At 39.6% G+C, this 20,800-nt stretch overlaps 8 protein-coding genes across 12 annotated transcripts in view; 4 read left to right on the forward strand and 4 right to left on the reverse strand.

The window, feature by feature from the left end:
- Positions 1 to 36: 36 nt before the first annotated feature.
- Positions 37 to 2,793, reverse strand: LOC104807226 (probable prolyl 4-hydroxylase 9). Of its 3 annotated transcripts, XM_010532413.1 has the most exons (9): positions 2,654 to 2,793; positions 2,448 to 2,567; positions 2,005 to 2,162; positions 1,716 to 1,818; positions 1,142 to 1,237; positions 945 to 1,010; positions 726 to 863; positions 392 to 486; positions 37 to 270 (listed from the first exon to the last, which is right to left on the reverse strand). In XM_010532413.1, the coding sequence occupies exons 1-8, from the start codon at positions 2,765 to 2,767 to the stop codon at positions 397 to 399; spliced, it is 885 nt and encodes a 294-aa protein (XP_010530715.1). In that variant the 5' UTR covers positions 2,768 to 2,793; the 3' UTR covers positions 37 to 270; positions 392 to 396. The 3 variants fall into 3 exon arrangements, with proteins under 3 accessions (XP_010530715.1, XP_010530716.1, XP_010530714.1); XM_010532414.1 differs by having other exon boundaries at positions 55 to 486; positions 726 to 845; XM_010532412.1 differs by having other exon boundaries at positions 55 to 486.
- A 2,186-nt stretch (positions 2,794 to 4,979) lies between these two features.
- On the forward strand, positions 4,980 to 7,463 carry LOC104807227 (probable protein phosphatase 2C 63). The gene is made up of 4 exons (XM_010532415.2): positions 4,980 to 5,441; positions 5,829 to 6,202; positions 6,595 to 6,837; positions 6,932 to 7,463. The coding sequence occupies exons 1-4, from the start codon at positions 5,177 to 5,179 to the stop codon at positions 7,154 to 7,156; spliced, it is 1,107 nt and encodes a 368-aa protein (XP_010530717.1). The 5' UTR covers positions 4,980 to 5,176; the 3' UTR covers positions 7,157 to 7,463.
- A 142-nt stretch (positions 7,464 to 7,605) lies between these two features.
- Positions 7,606 to 9,074, forward strand: LOC104807229 (zinc finger SWIM domain-containing protein 7). 2 transcript variants are annotated; one of them, XM_010532418.2, is made up of 5 exons: positions 7,606 to 7,778; positions 7,884 to 7,905; positions 8,341 to 8,446; positions 8,581 to 8,688; positions 8,788 to 9,074. In XM_010532418.2, exons 1-5 carry the CDS (start codon positions 7,718 to 7,720, stop codon positions 8,887 to 8,889), a joined length of 399 nt encoding a protein of 132 aa, XP_010530720.1. In that variant the 5' UTR covers positions 7,606 to 7,717; the 3' UTR covers positions 8,890 to 9,074. The 2 variants fall into 2 exon arrangements, with proteins under 2 accessions (XP_010530720.1, XP_010530719.1); XM_010532417.1 differs by having other exon boundaries at positions 7,735 to 7,778; positions 8,253 to 8,446.
- Positions 9,075 to 9,083: 9 nt separating this feature from the next.
- On the reverse strand, positions 9,084 to 11,748 carry LOC104807228 (pentatricopeptide repeat-containing protein At5g02860-like). Its single transcript, XM_010532416.1, has one exon. It carries the CDS (start codon positions 11,649 to 11,651, stop codon positions 9,177 to 9,179), a length of 2,475 nt encoding a protein of 824 aa, XP_010530718.1. The 5' UTR covers positions 11,652 to 11,748; the 3' UTR covers positions 9,084 to 9,176.
- Positions 11,749 to 12,127: 379 nt separating this feature from the next.
- On the reverse strand, positions 12,128 to 13,728 carry LOC104807230 (upstream activation factor subunit UAF30-like). Its single transcript, XM_010532419.2, has 2 exons — positions 13,329 to 13,728; positions 12,128 to 12,561 (listed from the first exon to the last, which is right to left on the reverse strand). The coding sequence occupies exons 1-2, from the start codon at positions 13,629 to 13,631 to the stop codon at positions 12,445 to 12,447; spliced, it is 420 nt and encodes a 139-aa protein (XP_010530721.1). The 5' UTR covers positions 13,632 to 13,728; the 3' UTR covers positions 12,128 to 12,444.
- A 2,760-nt stretch (positions 13,729 to 16,488) lies between these two features.
- On the forward strand, positions 16,489 to 18,172 carry LOC104807232 (classical arabinogalactan protein 9-like). The gene is made up of 2 exons (XM_010532420.2): positions 16,489 to 17,106; positions 17,746 to 18,172. Exons 1-2 carry the CDS (start codon positions 16,576 to 16,578, stop codon positions 17,809 to 17,811), a joined length of 597 nt encoding a protein of 198 aa, XP_010530722.1. The 5' UTR covers positions 16,489 to 16,575; the 3' UTR covers positions 17,812 to 18,172.
- A 291-nt stretch (positions 18,173 to 18,463) lies between these two features.
- LOC104807233 (40S ribosomal protein S21-2) lies at positions 18,464 to 20,116 on the reverse strand. The gene is made up of 4 exons (XM_010532421.1): positions 20,029 to 20,116; positions 19,234 to 19,309; positions 19,001 to 19,133; positions 18,464 to 18,695 (listed from the first exon to the last, which is right to left on the reverse strand). Exons 2-4 carry the CDS (start codon positions 19,281 to 19,283, stop codon positions 18,633 to 18,635), a joined length of 246 nt encoding a protein of 81 aa, XP_010530723.1. The 5' UTR covers positions 19,284 to 19,309; positions 20,029 to 20,116; the 3' UTR covers positions 18,464 to 18,632.
- A 337-nt stretch (positions 20,117 to 20,453) lies between these two features.
- LOC104807234 (TIP41-like protein) overlaps positions 20,454 to 20,800 on the forward strand; it is a 2,427-nt gene continuing 2,080 nt past the window's right edge. The window contains exon 1 of one of the 2 annotated variants that reach the window (XM_010532422.2): positions 20,454 to 20,665. In XM_010532422.2, coding sequence (XP_010530724.1) covers positions 20,526 to 20,665 — 140 coding nt within the window. In that variant the 5' untranslated portion in view covers positions 20,454 to 20,525. The remainder of the gene's footprint in view (positions 20,666 to 20,800) is intronic. The other variant, XM_010532423.1, reaches the window with a different exon arrangement.

Here is a 20,800-nt window from a genome sequence, read left to right on the forward strand (position 1 = left end):
CTAGAAAATCTAAAACATCTATTAAGATACAAAAAATATTTTTTGTAACAAAACTAATCCGAAACGGGAGTGATTTGGATAGCACAAACAATAATCTCATCTCGTAGTTTTTCATCCCTATGATAACAGTTGAAAGTATTTAATTCAACATGAATTTTTCCCAACCATATCAGTGGTTTTGTACTTGCTCTCTCTCTCTCCATCTGAGCTTTCCATTTGCTTTTTAGTTTTCAATGGCATAAAAGTGGTCTACTTGCTTCAACTCTCCTCCTGAAATTGTGACAACACAGTTCTTTTTTCTTTTTTGAAACTATGGTAGAAGATTTGTTCATACAGAGACAGAGAGGACAAGAACTGTGAGATCATAGGAATGGAGGCAAGAAGAGCATACTCAGATCAGCCTTCTTGCTGTTCTTGGTCTCTGATCCACTTTGTCGCCACCCATTTTTCTCCTCTGATCACCGGACAGCTTCCGTGTAGCGATGTCTGATGATTAAAAAAAATCGATCAAGTGAAACTCTTGTCTAGAAAATAACTGCAGAAAGGTCTAGATTCATGACAAATAGCCGAAAAAATACATCTTCTGTTCAGAATGTTCTGTCCGAAAATCACGTTTTTTTTTCCCAGATGTACAAATGGCATGCCTGGCAAAGTAATGGTGAAGGAGTGGATACTGCAAGCTAGTTATTGATGTGGATAAGATGTCGGGTTTTAAAGGGTTTTACCTGATCGATAGTTCCGTTTGTAAAGACAGAGTAAAACAGAAGACCATCTCCTTTCCGGGGCTTTACTTTAAGCCCAATGCATTTCTTGTAATCGTAGCCGCTGTGCATATTGGAACCATTCTGGTAATCAAAAGTGCTCTGAATTAAGGGTTTGATGAAATGTGTGATCCATAATGTGCAACTTATGGGACAAAAACAAATGCTACATTGTAAACCGACCTCGAATGGAAACATGGTTTCACCGCCTTCTTCTACATCAGATAAGTACAATAAGAAGGAAGCAATCTGCACATATGCAATGATCCACAACTCTATCAGTAGGTATCGAAGTCTAAATAGCAAGGAGGTCACAGCTGAAGAAAATTATGAATGAAAATATTCTACTACATGACAGATATACAACAGAAATGATTTACCCTTTGGCTTGATTGTGGGCCGTACTCGGCTGGGTTGAATACATCATAGTGTGAGTCATACTTTTGGCCAAGTTCATACCGTAGAACATTGAATGACTGCCAAATCAATCTCGGGAACAAATATGAGAATCAGAAGATAGCCCTCAAGAGGAGGTGAAACAAGAAGCAAAAGAGTATCTCTAAGAGAACAAAAAGTGAATGGCTGGATTCCAAAATTGGCAAAGCATTCATTCTTAGATCATAATCCCACGGAAGCACCACTTCTCTGCAACATGTGAACATCGAAATCGTTGCTTTAAAAGGCTTGGACACTAATATTTTCTCGTTTCTCTAATTGCCTGACTAGATACTAATTAGTGCTATCTAGAAGAGCTTGGAACATTTAGCAAGGCATCCACTAACTAAAAATTTCAGAAACCAATTACCTATATTGGCATCTAAACAACAAAAGGGGAGGAAATAGTAATAAGCATCCAAAAACCTAAACCAACAACCTACATGAGTGCCTGTAATGCTTTCCATAACCTAATTGGTACTAAAAATAACACAATATACTGGCAAGTAGAAATCATACCTCTCCATGGCTCCTTGGAATCATTGTAGCCCTTGCAATTTTCCTCTCGACAAAATCCAAGACCCCAGTATCATCCTCAGATGCACCAATGAACGTTCCTGAGCTGCAGCGGTTGAAAGGATGAAACAAAATCAGGCAACCACTGAGCTTTATAAACAGCAATGAAGAGTTTAGGGATCCAAAAAAAATTATCATACACTGAACAAGCTGGTACCGAAATTATCAATCGGCAGCTACTATAAAATATAGCTTTTGATTCAACATGAAAATGTAATGAGTGAAGGAAAACCTCGTTCTAGTGTCCTTAGTGTTCTCGACAGTTTCTCCTTTCCGGAGAGCCAAAGAAGAAGGTTTGAGGCGAGTCTTCGCCATCTCAATTATTCTTTGGCATTGTTCAGATGAGGCGAAGTGCGGAAAATATAGAGCCCTTGGTCTCCAACTCAGTACCTAACGTTTAATGATGAACCAAAGCTTTCACATATAATTCCACAAAAGATGAACAGATCACACTGTATGCTTCAATTGTTAATGCTAGTGAATCCAGAACCTCATGCCCGTTACAACACACATCTCCAGACCAAAGTTACATCAACCAAAGCGCACAATATGACCATCGGTTCACGATTCAGACAGGCACAATGCAGATTGCTCGTTCCCGCAATATTGGTTGGATCAATCGCAAAGTCGAGACAGAAACGAAACGGAATTGAAGCAAATTAGACTAGAAATCACCTGATACGGAATCGATCCGACGGATCCGTCTCCAGTTTCACCATGCGCCATCGGGACATCATCTTCTTCTCCGTCCACCATTTCCAACATCCTCAACTTCGGTCTAACAACGGGTACTTTCTACAAGAAAAAACAAACATCCGATCAATTAACAACGAGAAAAAACGAATTGAGATTCAAGATCACCAAAAACAGCCGAACCGCACCTGAGAAAGAAGGGTGGATCCATAGAAACCGGCGAGGAAACAGAACGAACAGAAGGCGAGAACAGTAGGTAACCCAAGCTTCCTCCTCTTGTAGCTCTTCGATTTGCTCTTCATGGTTGTCTCTTCTCCTTCCTCCCTCTTCCCTCTTCTCCTTCCTCCCGCTTCCGATCGGTGGAAAGCTTCCGATGATCTCCGCCGGCGTCCGTGAGTCTATCACTTTTCTTCTTTTCTATTTTTTTAAACAAAAATTGAATTATTACTACACGCCTTGTATAAAATAATTGCGTTGGACGTGAAAATGTATAAAATTGGTTGACCAGTCGCCCATCTGTTTCTTTACTGCGTCAAAAACAAATCCGTGAAAAGTTCAACACATAAGGCAATACCATATTACAAACATTTATTTAAAATGTTGACATGTTACAACCAAAATTTATTTAAATAAAATGATGAAATTTTCATCCATGTTACAACCATTTTATTTAAAAAAAATTGATGACAAATTTCCTTTTATGAGTTATGGGCCTAAGAGACTCGACCTCAATAATCCTTCAAACGATGATTATATACATTTACTCCACTTGGGGGGATACTTTTAGATAAGCAACCAATTTTAAAGGGCATGCAAATTTTGCATGAATTAAATAAACGAAAATAAAATTTTATCGACCCTTTTTTTAATCTATGTTTCCCTTGCCATACCATCAATAACAGAAAAATAAGGGGGGTTGGGTCGGTCGCATACATCACCACTCTTTTCTCGAGAAAGGGTCGTAAATATCTCTCGATTTAAATTTTCTTTTTCATTTTGTAATCGGTCGACCAACATTTATGTTTTCAATTTCTTCGTACGTAGTCACCATAGGTATTATCTATGTACGTGATCGCAAATATTTTAAAGCTCTTTCCAACTACTTTTATTTGCAAATGATGACAAAAATCTTGTTTTGGTCGAATCTCCGCTCGAAGTATACGTCTATAATACGATTGGACCCCGACGTTCTTGAATGGTGTGACCTAGTGATATACGTCCACGGTTTTAATTTACTTATTATTATTATTATTATTATTATTATTATTATTATTATTATTATTATCATCATCATCATCATCATCATCATCCTTAGTCATATATATATATATATATATATATATATATGTATGTATGCATTTTAAATAATAATTTTTATGTCTTTTTTGAAATATATGTTTCTTTATTTTGCTTTAACGAACTAAAATTTAGTGGCGACATAGGCTAATCAAAGTCGGTCCATGTCAAAAGTATAAATTAAACTAAAATGCGCGATTTTGATAAATAAAATAATAGCCTACATGTTGAAAAAATATATGCATACAGGTAATAAATTAATTAAAATAAGATCCGACGACGGAAAATTCTAAGCCCCTAATTTTATTACATGTTGATAAAGATCGCCGTGTCAATTCAATCCAAAAACAATTCTTATTTCCATAATTTGTCAACTATTTTTTTGACTAGGGGCGTTACTTAATTCATAATATTTTTGGATTAAATATTATATTAGGAGAATATTTGTTCTTACCCAACAAGGAAATAACACACTAGGCTACACGTAGGTTACACCTCGTCTTAATCCTGATTAAATTTTCTGCTATGGATATGGTCATTTTTTATTTAATGAAAAAAAAAGGATTAGTTATACGGTAATTTTTATCTATTCGTTGTAATTCCCCATGATTATGGAAAATAATAATACATTATCCCTTTTTTTTTAAAAAAATGTTCATAGCTTAGTATTCGGCTGATCTCATGACTATACTATGAGATTCTAATTTCGAAGCAGCTCATATATATCCTCAATTATTTTATGGCGTTTCGTGTGTGATTTGACCGTTTTATGAAATTTCGCCCAAGGGAAAATAATCCAATAGGTCGCAAAAATTAATAAAAAAATTTAAAGATTGTAAAAAAATCTGAATTTTGATTTAAAAAAGTTTATCTAATTTAAAGATCCGGTTGAAATAATATCATTACTTTTTAGTTATTTTAATTTATTGATCACTTTTAATCAATACTAACCGTTGACTAATAAATGTATACCCATAAAATATAAGGCTATGCAAATATGATGTTAATTACCTCTAAGAGAGTAATTACATATACATAGTATTAAGAAATAATATGGAAAAATAACTTTAAAAGAAAAACTAAAAAGCCTTCATAAAGGAATGACTAATGAGCTATAAAAAAATGAATAAAAGAAAATAAAATTAAAAAAAAAAAGAAGCAAAACTCTGTTTATAAAAACGACGTGTAGTCTACGGAGGTAAATAACCAACGGCAGAGTCAAGAGTTTTTGACATCGTCTTCTCCACGCGGTCTCCGCTCTTATACCAACTCTCTGCTCAATCAATCCCTTCAGAGAAACCAATCGTATAAAACAAAAACCAGATTAATCTTCTCGTAAAAATCGAAAAACCCAGGAATCTTCGATCGAAACCCATAATCCTCCTCACTTCATTTCCTTGGAAGGACCATTCTCGATGACAATGTTGCGAGCTCTTGCGCGGCCTGTCGAGCGGTGTTTGGGATGCCGGTCCGATGGCGGTGCCTTACTCTGGCAGTCGGACTTGTGTCAGCACGCTGGCGGTGATTACTCTATCGCTGTGGTTCAGGCGAACTCAAGCCTTGAGGATCAGAGTCAGGTGTTTACCTCTGCTTCAGCTACTTATGTCGGCGTCTACGACGGCCATGGAGGACCCGAAGCTTCTAGATTCGTCAACATGCATCTCTTCCCTTTTATGCACAGTAATGATCTCAGCTCTTTCACGGGACTGTCTTTAGGGTTTATGTGCTGTTTTGAGGATTCTCTGTTTTCGGGTTAGAATGTTCTCTTGCCTCTGAATTTTCTGACTGACTGTGTTTTGATGTTTATCACCAGATTTGGAGCTCACCTGAATTATACTCGTTTAGTACGTTAAAGACGTTTACTTGCATAATAGATTTTACTTGTGATGATCAGTTTCTGTGGTTTACGACCGAAATTTGTTTTGGTTCATGAACAGTTGTTTATTTTTATCGTTTTGATCTCTGCCGCAATGGAAATGTTCAGTATCATCGTTTTCTTTGTCTATGAGTAGATTCATCTCCGAGATTCTGTTGTCTTATGAACCGTTTTTATGTTGAAATTTGCAGGGTTTTCCAGGGAGGAAGGAGGGTTATCCGAAGATGTGATCAAAAGGGCATTCAAAGCGACTGAGGAGGAGTTCTGCCATATGGTTGAACGGTCCCTGCCGATGAAACCGCAGATGGCTACAGTCGGATCATGTTGTCTGGTTGGTGCAATCTCCGATGGCACACTCTATGTTGCCAATCTTGGGGATTCGAGAGCCGTTCTCGGGAGAAAGGTTTCCGGTGAAAAGACTAAAAGGGTGGTAGCCGAACGGTTATCCACCGATCATAATGTTGCAGTTGAGGAGGTTAGAAAGGAGGTTAAGGCACTTAACCCTGACGATTCCCATATTGTCGTCTACACACATGGTGTTTGGAGGATTAAAGGCATAATTCAGGTGAGATAGCTGTTTGTTCTCGGTTTCTTCTTCCTCTTTTCTGCCTGTTTTTCTACTGACATCTCTTTGTATGATGAATATCTGTGTGACTGTGTGAATTGAAGATGTGATCTAATGGCATCTTTCTCTATTTCCATTTGCTTATGGAGTTGAGGAATGCTCCAGGAATCCATTGGTCTGGCTCCTGAACTCTCTACTGTCTCATGCAGCTTAGTGAGATTTAGTCCGACAATGCATAGTGCCAGAGGCTATGAATCTGGCCGGTAGTCAGAGCTCTGTACTATGATCACAAGGCATGCTCTTGATTGCTAGCACAGATGATATGTTTACATGGACGTCGAGTTCCGTGTGTAAATTCTCCGAACGATTTCTTGACCCTTTCTTGTTTACAGGTATCGAGGTCAATTGGGGATGTATACTTGAAGAAACCTGAGTTTTACAGGGGCCCGATTTTCCAGCAGCGTGGGCTGGGAAGCCCCGCTCCTCTGCGGAAACCCGCGCTGACAGCTGAACCATCTGTTCTGGTAAGGAAGATCAGACCACAGGACTTGTTTCTGATATTTGCATCAGACGGTCTCTGGGAACAGCTGAGTGATGAAGCAGCCGTAGAAATTGTTCTTAAAAACCCTAGGGCCGTAAGTTACTACCCGAAACCCTGATTTCAACTTCCCCTGAGCTAAGTTTCTCGATCGTATCCCTTTTTAATATTCCGGATACTGTTTTCTGCAGGGAATTGCAAGGAGACTCGTGAAGGCGGCTCTAGAGGAAGCTGCAAGGAAACGGGAAATGAGATACGAGGACATGGCAGAGATCGAGAGAGGAATAAGGCGCCATTTCCACGACGATATAAGCGTTATCGTGGTTTACCTCGACCACCCGAGACCCGGGACCAAGAAGAAGCTCAGGAACGGCGGTGTCAACTCCCCACCGAACATCCACTCCCTCCGATCATAGGAGGCCAAAGAGCAGCGTCTTCCCCACACACTGTCCTGAATCTTAAGGAGGGCTTTGCTCAAGGTTTGGTGAAAGGGATGATGATAACAATCTGTCGGAAGAAACAGAAGAACGCAGAAGGAGAATGGTGGTGATGGATCCTGTTCTTGGTGGCGATTTTATTTGTTTGTTTGGTTGGTCGGTTGCCTGGGTCGAATGTTCTTGAGTTCTGTCTTTTGTTGGTTGTCGTCTTAGAAGTTAGTTTATGGTTGAATCAGTTGTCGTCCTTTTGAGGAAATAATGAATGTGATAAGATGTTAGGTTTTTACGTCCTCTCCTTATAAATAATTTTCTAAAATCATACGCAGTTATAAAAAAATATTACAATTACGTTACATCAACTAATATTTTTGAGTAATATTTATGAAAAAGAAATTCCATAACTATAATATTGTCAGAGCCCCCCAAAAAAAAACTTTCAACAGCTACTCAGCTTTTTTTTTTCTTTTTTTTTTGTTCTTTTTCCACTGAAGGGTTTGTATCAATGCCTTAAAATCAACAAAGCTTGTCGAGAAGAAAACGATGAACGAAGCTCTCTTGGTCGCAGACGCTGTCTGGTCGACGATCGAATCTACTTGCTCAGGTGCTCAAACCCTCCTCTCACCCCCACAAATCTGTTTTCTTCTTGTCGCGTATTGGCTTTTGATCTTAAACATGACGAGAATCTTTACTCAAAAAACTGTTGCAGTGACTGATGATCAGCTTTCCATGTCAGTCTCTCTCGAATCCCTTCGCTCTTTCTTCTGAAATCTATACATTAATCAGTATTCGTTGTTATCTTCGAATCGATCTTTATAGTTTTTCTCGCGAATTCGTGGAGACCCACATCCTGTTTAGGTTTAGGGTTCTAGCTTTTCGCAGGGTTACTTTTAGGTCTTCTGAAACCCTACATTGAAGCGAGAGGTTGAATTTGATGAGTCCAGTTGGTAAAAACAAAAAAGTTTGATTTTTCAGCCTTTTGGTATTGTGGATAAATGTGGGTTTCTCGATTGCAGTCACAGTCTGGGAGTCTGGAATTAGGGTTCTGAATCTTCCACATTTCATCACTGTGGTTTAGATTTTGCTTGGATGATTCTTCTGAAACGTGGTGTGATCTTTGTTTCGGTATCATTGGTTGGATGTGGAGTGTTTCTTCTGCAATGCAGCTTGCATTTCTTGTTCGGTAAAAACCTCGAGAAAGCCACCCGAATTGTGGACAAGAGAGGCGTCAAGAGAATCTCCGGCGAGCCGAGTGGAAGATCCATCTTTCAGGTTATACATCTAAACTTCCGTTTACACATCTCAAGTGTTCCCATGAAGCATTTGCCCAAATTGATCGGTTAGAAGACAGAATTCGAAAGAGATCTATGGATGGATATGAGGAACATTGTTTGGTGTGGTTTTAGGTTGTCGGAGAATCTCAGAAGAGGGAGGAGTATTTGTGCTTCCCTGAAGATTACTGCGGATGTTATTCTTTCTTCTATGATGTCGTAAGCAGAGGAGAACAACACTGTGTAAGATCCATCAGATGCTTTGAGTTACTGCTTCAAAAATGATGTTCTTGATTTTGTCTTCACCATTTTCTTTGTTTTATTTTTTCCTATCTGTGACAGTGTAAGCATCAATTGGCCGCAAGATTAGCTTCTTCATTGAGAACATGCAATGAAATCAAAGTTTCAGATGAGCATCTCGCCCTTTTGCTCTCAAAGATCTGAGCTTTCATACAAATCTTAAAGTTAGAAACTGTCTGAAGATGAAGAATCATGCTCCTAACTGTATCTATCTTCCTGTAATTATGAATGATACAAAGACTTCTGGCTGTGAGAACTTTGCTGCTACTATCATTGCACAGTCACAGTCATTGAGGCAAAGAATTAGGTGAAAACTTTTTTCATTATCAGAGGAATAATGAAGAAACTCCTTTCCTTTCTGAAATACTGCAGAATATTGTTTCTGTTACACTTCACAACACTATCCACGACCTGCAGCCGAGCTCTACTAGCTATGGCCATTGCTTAGCTATGCGTTCCAGCAACCTGCAGTCTTCGTCCTTTGGAATATGTGGATCGAGCTTCTTCAGTTCTTGGATAAACAATCTCGCCTCATCCTTCCTGTTTAACTTACAGTACCCATCAACAATGGAGTTGTAGGTGTTCTGATTCGGTCTACACTCATGCTTGATCATGTACCTAATAACAGCAAGAGCCTCCTCAAACATCGAGTCAGCTGCATAAGCTGCCACGAAAGTATTGTAGCTGATAACGTCGGGATCAATCCCCGAATCCATCATCTCTGAGAATATTCTCGAAGCATCTCTCATCCGACTGTTCCTGCAATATGCATAGATCACCGTATTGTACGATATCACATCCGGTTTCATCCCTTCCGACAGTATTTCCCTCAAGATTTCCTCTGATTTCCCGAAATTTTCAGACCGACTATGCATAGACATTAAGGAATTGTAAGTTGCCAAGGTTGGAGTAAACCCTTTTTCTTTCATGAAGATCAAGAGTTCATCGACTTGCGCAACCATCTGCCTTCTTCCATAAATAGACACCATTGAATTCAGCGTCCTTATGTCGGGAGAAAACCCTTTTTCCTTAAGCTCGGAGAATGCACGCTCGGCCTCTGGCAAAAGGTCACATTTGCTACAAACCATTACGAGGTTCTTTAAAAGAACGGCACGAGGCTCTATCACACCAGAGTACACCTCTTCAATCAGAGAATGCATCCGATCAATCTCCTTGCCATTTGCATATGCATGAAGCAGAGAACAGTAAGTTGATTCATTGGGTTTGCATCGACCATCCTTCATCTCTGCGAGAATTTTCTCAGACTGTTCCCACATTCCTTCACGTGCCAAAGCTGCCATAACAGTATTGTAGGTGGAAAGATCAGGAGTGACCCCAGCTTCAAGCATTCTCTTGTAAACAGTCATGGCTTGATCAATCGAACCACAGTGACTATAAGCACTAATCAGAGTGTTGAAAGTGTCTCTTTCCGGTATGAACCCCGCTCTCTTCATCTCCTTGAACACACCCGATACTTCTGAATCCATCTCATTTTGCCCAAACACCGCTAATAGTGTGTTCCAAGTAACGATATCCGGGGAAAGACTGCATGCATTGATCTCGTAAAAGATCTTCATCATTTCTGTAAACTTTCCCCTGTTACCATACATCTTTATAAGGTTATTGAACGTACAAATACTTGGGCTGCACCCGACATCTCTCATCTCCTCGAAAATCTTCATAGCAGCTTCGTCCTTCCCAGCCTTCTCAAATCCCGATAACAGTGTGGTATATGTAAAAACGTCAGGTTGAATCCCCTTTTCAGCCATCTGGTTCTTAAGCTCCATTGCTTCATCCAGCAAGCCATCTCTAGTGTAAGCCGCTATCAAGGAATTGTATGTCACAAAGCTTGGAGACAAGCCATTGAGCTCCATCTCTTTTAAAACCTGCATAGCTTCCCGAGGTCGCCTGGACTTGCCATAAACATCAAGCAACGAATTGTAAGTAACCTTATCGGGACTAAACCCTGCAACCTTCATCTCCTCGAAAACTTGAGCAGCTTCCTCATGCAACAAGCCTCTTTTACAACAACTTATAAGAGTGTTGTAAGTGTACACATCTGGCGCAATCCCGGCACTCTTCATCCCCTCCACGAGGCTAGTAATCTTATTCCATGGCATACCCATTTTCCCATACACATCCAAGATCACGTTATAAGTTATCAAAGTGGGTTTGATGCCTTCTTCCTCCATCTTCTTGAACACCATTACAGCCTCTCTGTACATTCCACTACTAGAAAATGCTGATATTAGTGAAGTATAAGAGTACACATCAAAGGCAAATCCATCTTTCTGCAAATCATCGAACAAAGTCGCAGCTGATGATACTTGACCTTCTTTTCCCAACATACTGAAAACCACAGCAACAACGGAGTTAGTCAACATGGATTGGTAATCATCCTGCTTCCTAGACCAATCAAAAGCACGCAGAGCTAAATCATATTTCTTGTGAAACCCTAAACCCTTAACAAGACCCAGAAGCTCCGCGGATAAAGAACGTGTTTTCCCAACTGGGTTATTCTTATAAGGTTCGAACAATTGCGACAAAAGACTATCAAGGTGATCAGAATCAAAACTGGATTCGATCAAGGAACGAAGAAGTTGCTTCCCCTCGGGGGAAAGGCCATGGTCGGACCACGGTTTGCCGCGGTTCGGGTCGCGGGACTTGCCAATCCGCGTCCGGGTCCGGATTCTAGGCGTATGCGGATTGATGGGTTGTCGGGAATTCGGGTTCTGGTGATTGAACACGTCTCGGAGGAGAGGAGACACCGGCAGCTGCGACGTAGGCGGAGGCGGCGGAGTAAAGACCGGCGACCGGGGGAGTTGCTGGTGGTTCTGGTCGGGAAATAAGGGTTTTGAGGCAGGTGGATTCGGAAGGAAAAGAGGGGGAGCTAGTTTATCCGCCATTAGAGGAAGAGAAAGCGAAGAGCTGCGTTTCTCTGCGTGCACTATTATAAGCAGCGGGAGGAGGAAGAGGAAGAAGAAGAGAAGTGGATTACTTTTTTTTTTTTGGGTACCGCCATATCTTCTTCAGCTTTGAAAACCAACCCCCAAACCGGTCAATCTAGTTGTACCGGCTGAGCAAAACCGGTTAGGCAATCTAATGTTTCCATCGAATTTTTCACTGGGTTTCAAATTTGTTTACAGAATATACACATCATCATATGTATTATTGATCTTTCAAAATTTTCCATAGACAAGCATATTAGGTCCATTCCATGCATAAACAAATTAAAAGTTAAATTAAAAAAAATGAGCATACAATCAAAAGTTAAATGCAAAACGAAGAAAAAAAAATTGTAATACAAAAATAATAAATGTTGTAAACTTGCAATCTTAAGAAAGTAGATATATAGAACCAAAGGTACAAATAACATTGATGATTTGGCAATTTCTTTTTCCATTTTTTTTATGGGAATGGAATGGAAATAAAATGCATAAAAGAGGAAGTGTTCTAAAATCAATATATGTAACTGCAGAAGGAAGCAGAGTAGACATCAGACATTGAAGCCACAAAAACAAAAACTCCTCCAAAGGCTACTACAAACTTTGAAACCCTAAAACTACTGATTTCACCGCTTTCAAACCCCACAAAAAAAAAACTAGAGCAGCCTCTTCTCATTTCTCGAACCCCCGGTTCTTTCACGGCCCTGAAGGATGTCGTCGTCTTCCTTATTACCTCGGATGAATCCTGAATTCATCAGAGGAAGTGAGGGCCGATGAGCTTGGCGACCTCGAGGAACCCAACGCGGTCTTTGCCACCGAATATCTTCTTCAGCTTCTCGTCGCAAATTATGTCCCTCATGTTTGCAGGGTCCTGAGAAACAACACCAATCTTTTTATCACATGTTGAAAAATAGCATTATCACAGTTGTGAAAGCTGGTGATTATGATATATCTGACTTAGAACCCTGAAACATGCGAAAAGAAACACAATTTGCAAGAGGGGGAGACAGAAACAACAACATAAACACTACAAATGAATTAGAGTTTGAAAGACAGCAATGATGCAGATATCGTATACCAAACAACAAACCCAAAATGGAGCTTTAGTTGTAAAACAGTAAACAGAGATGCAGATATCACAGAAAACTGGCATTCACAGAACCAGAAGACAATACTCAAAATCCATACCTCGTAACAATGTTCTATGAGTTCAGATTTACCATCTCCAAATAGTCAAGTTTCCCAATAATTTAAGAAAGGGAGTATGTTGACAACCATAGCATTACGCATTACAAGCCCAAGCAGTATCAGCAACCAACAATGCAAACCCTAATCTCTTTAACCGAACATCTAACTTAACCAGGTTTCCATCGTTTAAGCTGACAACACAACCAAATGGCAAACAGACCCTAAAATTACACTAAACTGCAGAGCAAGACATGAGAACTCCACATGAACACAACCCCATCCAACTCTAATATGCTGTCGACTTAATCCCCCATAGTCAGAAACCCTATAACTCAACTCAACAAAACCCAAAAACAAACCTTACCCTAAAGACAAAACCCATAAGCCCAATCCAGAAATGTTTCGAAACCATAACGAATTTCAGAAAGAGACAGAGAAAGAGTTCGATACCTGAAGGTTGTTCTCCTTGATGTAGGCCCAAATGCGCTTGAGAGCCTGGGTACGAGGGATTTCCGACACGCCGACGACTTCCTGCATCTCCGGAGTGACAGGTCGGGGCTTCATGATGCCACGTGGCTCCCGCTTCTTCGTGGCGGCGGGCTCCGGCGACGCCGTTGCGGATGTCACCGCGCGCACCGCGCGCATGTTAGCAGGAGGGGAAAGACGGAACGACGAACGAGGAGACAATGAGCTGCGAAACGGAGACGTTTCGACGCAGAGAAAGGTGGAGAAGATTCCAGAAGAAACCGCCATTATCGGAGCTTGTGTGTGGTGGACTTGGAAGACGATAGGGTTTTGTGTTATCCCCTTTGCTATTTTTTTTCCTTTTAAAATTAATCCTTTGCAGAAAAACAAATATCTGGAGGAACAAAACGGAGTACAGAATATGATTATTTATTTATTTATTTACATGGTAATATATATATATATATATAGTCTTGTATAACATATAGATGAATGCACGTGTCATTTAAGGATTTACATTACAGGTATGGAAATAAGATTTATGGGCCGACCCAATTAGATATATGAGCTTATAGATGAAGCCCATTAATAGTCCATCATTATGGGCTATACCAATATTTTCTTAGCCTAATTCATTTCTGCAAATTTATTTCTCACTTTACAAATTTAAAAAAAAAATTAAACTAATAATTTAACACAGACTTATTCGTCGGCTGATCACCACCTAAATTTTAAACTAATAATCAATGAACTTGTTCACATCCTAGTACCACCAAAATTAGTCTCAATCATGTCAATTAATTCATATAAAATTAATAAAAAAATAGAATTAGTTTTATGTATATCCTAACAAAACAAATTAATATAATTTATTTTGTATTATATACAAGAGCGAGTAAAAAAATCTGAGTAGCTAATCATGCTATTAAATTCTATGATGATTATGTAATTTTTTCGTAATTTAAAATAATAATTAGAATATAATCAGAGCGGTTATTTGTGATTAGTCAAATGTTTCTTAGAGGATGGTAAATTTAATTCAAACCCTAAACTCATGAACCAAATGGTATAAAAGAAACTGCCGGATAAAGAAAAGAAAATATCACTGTTACAATGCATGAGGAATTTACGTATAGTATCAATATAATTAAGATGATTATGGCATAATTAACAATGATTAATCATCATGTGCATTATCATGATAATAACAACAACCAACCAAAATGTCTTTACGTGCATGTTTCGCCATATCGTTAAGTTTATATATTATGGCGATAGCGCTATTATTGCCAGCGAAACAACACTACATGGACTTGCCTGTTGGAACCCAGAGTCTACGTAGTTTCTTTCCCAATAATGTAATAATTCAAAATAATCATTTTGCATATTCCATTCTTATAATTATTTTCATTCGGTTCGGTTATATTCTATTTCGTTTCATATTCATTTTTAAAAAATTATTTATTTTTCAAAAAAAAATATATTGACTGTTTGAATTGGGATATTATCCAAAATACCTTCATTTTGCTAAACCTAATTCTGCATATACCTTCTCCATATGTTACCAGACCAAAATAATTGTATGGTCACATGATGGTCACATTGGTCACAACGTTAAATTTTTTATAATTTCACCAAATGATTAGTGTGATACGTAAGGTGTGACCATGGTGGTTTGGTATGATCACCATAAATTTAACGTTATGACCAATGTGACAATAATATGACCATACAATTATTTTGGTCATATGGTCATATTTGAAGGAGGATTGCAGAAGTAGGTTTATTTTGGATATTCTGCCGTTTGGGGAATTGGAGATTGAGAGTTTGGCCGTGTGTTCAAATTTGGTACATCGATAGAAAAATGTTTTATCAGGAAATTAGAGACTTCAAAAAATTATCTAGAGGATTTGAATTAGAGATCACTGTCATCAATTTTTTAGTTTATATTTAAAATTATATTTCTGGAAAACTAAAAAAGCAGAGAATAGTATCTACACATGAATCCTTGCACTTGCGATTTATATTAAATAAATATATTAAAATCATAAATTAAACCCGTTTTGAATCACATATTATATGATGGGTTGGTTCTGTGCTGTTGTTGAAAACAATCAAAAAGATTTTTCACAGGAGTTGGTTAAAAAGATTCGGACGATGGATCATACATGATTGAAAATCGAAGGGAAATGGACCGACCGGTGGGTGTATAAAATATGATACGAGAGTGTGACAAATATTGGAATTTCGGTTCGAAAGCATCAATCAACGGGAGATCGATCATACCCTACACCCCTCGGACATGTCACCAACCATCTCATCATGCCTTCCTCCTTTTACTCGTTTCCCCCCCTTTTATTCTCCATCTTCACAAACTTTGCTTCGAAGCCATTCTTAATCACTTTCCTTTATATATACATACATATATACAGTTATATATATATATATATATTACAAGTTTATAACCCCACTTTACCAACTTGTGGATGTCACGTAACATCCAAATCCTAACAATGCAAAATTTCTTCTAATCTTGTTAAACCTATTTTTGTTTATATTCTACCATCTACATATATATTTTATGGTGACAAATATGAATAAAATACCATTTGAAACTAATTATCATTTAAGTTTTAAGATTATAATATGTAGAGATTGAATATAATATAGTAGGGAAAATACTAGTTAATATATATAATAGTATGTAAATTCTATTTTTTTTTATATGAATGCAAATTCTAATATAATGAATAAATTTTCATACATTTCAACCAACGATTCTAATTATTTTCTATAAATTCAATATCCTATTTTCTTGCATTTATTAGGATTTCTACGTATTGCTGCAGAATAATTAGTTCAAATTTGTTCTATTAGCTAGATCCAACGTGATAATTTTACTCGGACAAATTCTTAATATAAATATTGTCATTTTGGATATTTTTAAAAGAAAGTTCCTGTAATACAACTAATACCACCAAAATTAAATTATGAACTTGCCTACGTGTCATCAGATCTAGCACCGGCAATTACCACATGACACTGTGGGTCCCGCCCAACGTGGTCTGTGTAATACTACTACGGTCATCGAAACGGTGCCGTTTCCTCGGTTTCAATCCTTCGTCCCTATTTAATGCCCTTTTCATTTCCTCTCTCCCCCATTCTTCGTTTCACAAAGAGTGTGCGCACGTTAACCACTGAACCAGTGCGCATTGTAACACCCCAAGAAGCCATGGACATGAAGCTCGTCTACTCCGTTCTCTGCGTCGTCCTCGTCGCCGGCGGTGTCGGAGGCCAAGCTCCGTCGTCTCCTCCGACCGCTACACCGGCTCCGCCGACTCCAACCAACTCTCCGCCTCCGACAAACACGCCGCCGCCGGTCTCCTCTCCTCCGACCACCGCTCCTCCTCCTGCGAACCCACCCCCTCCGGTATCCGCTCCTCCGCCGGCAAACCCACCACCTCCTGTCTCTTCTCCGCCGCCGGCGTCTCCTCCTCCTGCGACCCCACCACCGGCGTCTCCCCCTCCTCCCGTTGCGTCGCCCCCTCCGGCGACCCCTCCTCCGGCGACCCCTCCTCCAGCAACTCCTCCTCCAGCTCCTGTCGCCTCGCCGCCGGCTCAGGTCCCGGCTCCGGCGCCGACCAAGAAGCCGAAGGCTCCGTCGCCTTCACCGCTGTCTAGCCCACCGGCTCCACCGACCGGAGCTCCCGCACCTAGTGCTGAGTCGATCTCTCCTGGTCCTTCTGGCGGAAACAGTGACCAGGTCCGTACATTCTTCTCTGTTTTCACTTCGATCTGTATAATGCGTCTTCAGATCTACAATGCTTTCTCGTCAAAACGTCGCCGGGGTTCACTGAGATTTAACTGATTAAGCAAAGCTTGATTAATTAGTCGGATCTAGGTGTTGATGGGGTTTACTTTAAAATCATGTTTAGTGCAAGTTAGCAAGAGGTCGTTAGTCTGTATTAACATGCGCCTCATCGAGTTCTGTAGTGTTTTGTCCTGTGCCTGTTGGTGTCTCGAGATCTTCGAACCCGAGATGTCAGAGATCACGTGAGTGGTCGGTTTACACGTGATCATTAAGTTTCTGCCACGTGGCAGAATATCCGCGCTGTCGAGATTAGATTAGATTTATATTTAGAAAACACAGATTAAGTGGGCAGTCAGACATAGACATAGTATGTCCAAAGCGAGTAATAAAAGCCATTCTTAAGTTAGAGCCCCTAAACTTTTCAATCTTTTCAAAAACAACCCAGATGGTTTTATTTATCAGAAAAACCACATTTCACAAATAAAAATCCTATGAATTAATACACTTGTAAGATGCTTATGTGGTTGTGATTGTGATTAAGTAGTAATCACAATGCTTTTGTAATCTAATTGTATCCTAATCATCTTGCAGAGTGGGGCTTCCAAGACGGTTTGCAGCTTGGCCTTCGGATCCATGCTTCTCTGGCTGATGATCTGAGCACGCAATCTTTTGCACGGTGTTCGTCGTGATACCGAGCTACTTCTCTTTACGAGTTACCGTTATGTGGACTTGGTGATGTTGTATTATTACACTACTACTACTATTATTCGGACCGGATTCTTTCGGGGTTTAGATTCTTTCGGAGAGGGGCTGCTCGTATGGGCAGAAGAGAGTTCGGATTGTTTGTTTTGGGGGGTTTTGTGTCTTGGAGATTTTTGTTGGTTCCCTTCTCATGTTGCTTTTCTTCATTCTATTCCATTATTAGTTCTAGTTTCTCCTCTTGCTCGGTCATTATTACCGTTTCTTCATTGGCTTTCTTGGCCGTTGGTGCATTTTATGATAATCCCGAGTTGGTACATATATCTGAAATGTTCAGTACAATGAGGATAAGCTCTCTGACTCTCTCTGGTTCTTACGTTCAGTGATGGGTCGGTTTATCGATGAAGGTACAAAGATTTGCGAATGGAGAGTGCATGTGAGGATCTTTGAGCACGTCCATAAGAGGCTGTAACTGAGAACGACCCAGGCTTCGGAGAAAATTACCGATTATTTGGATAAATCGGGCAGAAGGGTGCAAAGGTTAGGCCTTGGTTTACAGAAACTCCGAGGCCGCCGGGGAAATTTCCGTCAAAGACAAAAGGGTTAAAAATGAAAGAAACACAACGAAAAGACCACTTTTTCCCAAAGTGAAAAACAGCACAATGCGAAAGCAAAAAGCAAGGAATGTTTCAGTTCTTGAGAAACTTAAGTCGTGGTTTAAATAAAAAACATTACTTCATACGACAAACCTAAGACAAAGCAAAGCACCGGAAATATGATTACTGTCGGGCTTCGACCTTCTTCTTCTGCCACAGCCTGTCGATTGCGCTGTCAGCATCTCCCTGCGGTTCTCACGCAATGGCATATCCGTTAAAATCGTGTCCCACATAGGACATGGAGAAAGATCAACTAGAAATTACTGCAACGATTCTATCTGATAACAATATGAACTATCTTGATGCTATAAGGTGTAAGCACTAAGCAGGGATTTGATGAAAACCATAAACTTCAGACTAAAAATCAGTTAACCAGGTTTAATTTACGAATCAAAAGCATAGCCCGCACTAACAATCGAAACTCCATTTAGAATTTGGAGAACAAAACACATAGGATTGCTCCGCGAAAGTTCAGAGACAACGAGACAAACCTGAGCACGGACGAAACCACAGAGTGCAAAGGTGGTGAACTGGCCAGTGTAGATGCCATCTGCATCGAGATGGCCGATGTTGATTTGGACAGAGGCATGGTCCTTCGATGTGATCAACCTGTTGGTCGCAGAGCTGCAACAGACAAAAACACCCATGAACCAGAGACTTATTAAAAATTGTGTGAAAGAACTCGCAAAATACAGAGAACGGAGCAAATACAAGACCGTAATACCATTTCCTCGGGATGTAAAGCTCGGTGATCTGACCCTCTTCGTTCTGCATCTTCTTAGATTAAGAGATTCTAGCTCCTAAATACAACAAAGTACAAGTAAAATAAATTAATAAGATGGTGCATCAATGGTGTAGTTCATAGAATATTTCTACCAAATTTACGAATCTTGATATTTGGGTTAACAAAGCTTCTTGGACATATATACAAATGATACACAGTTACACACAAGAGCAACAGCGGCATGGCCTTATACATGCTAAACACTAAAACAGAAGAAAAATCAGATCTACGAGCTAGACGAGAATTACCAAAACAAGACTCTGATCGCATGAGAAACGGAGATGAACTAGATGATTACTAGCATAAAACCAGACGAAATACGAAATCATACAAATTCTGTGATCAGAACACTCAAGTGTGATTTAACAAAAAAATCAAAACTAAGACTGCCATCAAACCATAATCCTAGTTCGCATTATACACCTGGAATCAACGGAAAAAAACAAAAAAAAAATCGGATTGCGTAAACAATTGAGATAAATAAGATGATAACTGGAATAAACGCGGACGAAACATCAAATCATACAAATTCAAAGATCGAAATGCTCAAGTTTGATTTAATAAAAAAAGTACTACCATCAAACCATGATCCTAGTTCGCATTATACTCTTAGAATTTACAAAAAAAAAACAGATAGAAAAAAAACTAAACTGTAACAATCATTCAAACGTTGGCAGAGAGAGCTCAGACAGAAAAAATGGTGAGGGAAATTCTGTTGAAAAGAGAGAGAGATACCTGAAGCAACGCTGTCCTCCTCAATCGGCAGCGAGCGAGATTGCTATGGTTTTCAGGGAAGCTGGCTTCACGTATATATGACGGAGCCCTAATTTCACAGGGCGGTTTAGTTAGGCTTAATGGGCCAGGCCCATACAAACTTATATTCAAGATCCATTAAATACACTCGAGTGAATGTGTAGTATAATTGGGCTTCAATAAATGGGCCTAAACCCGGGCCTCTTGGAGAGAGGAATAAGTGAGAAAAGAGAAACTCTAGACGGCAAAAAAAAAAAAATCATAATCCAAAGACACAAATCTAAATTTGGCACTGTAATCTAGCAGCCCATTTAGAAGCAGCCTAAGCTCATTGGGCCTAAAGGAGTTAAAGCCCATGAAATTTGCAGTCAACGGTTGTGAGATTTTCATTGGTGGGCCGGAGTAAGTGTTGGGGAAGAAGGTGAAAGTCAAATCGGAGGGAGGAAATCACCAGCTGCTCAAATTTTCCGGCGACAGCGATGGAGGTCGAGATGAACGAGGAGACGCTGAAATCCGCCGGAGCAGAGCTTTTGCCCGATGGACGCCGAGGTTTGCGCATCCATGGTTGGGAGATCGAATCTCTCCATGGCTCGATTCTCAACTCTCTCGCTCTTCAACAGTACTCTCTCTCTCTCTCTCTCTTTCTATATATATACACACATCTCGGATGTAGTTCGTGTATGTTTATGTGTTTTATTTTGGTGATTTTTGTTGTCTCGAGACATGCGCTCGAGGTTTTGGATTTGAATGCCGA

The sequence above is a fragment of the Tarenaya hassleriana genome, unplaced genomic scaffold (assembly GCF_000463585.1).
Source record: "Tarenaya hassleriana unplaced genomic scaffold, ASM46358v1 Cleome13, whole genome shotgun sequence".
NCBI classification, from domain to species: Eukaryota; Viridiplantae; Streptophyta; class Magnoliopsida; order Brassicales; family Cleomaceae; genus Tarenaya; species Tarenaya hassleriana.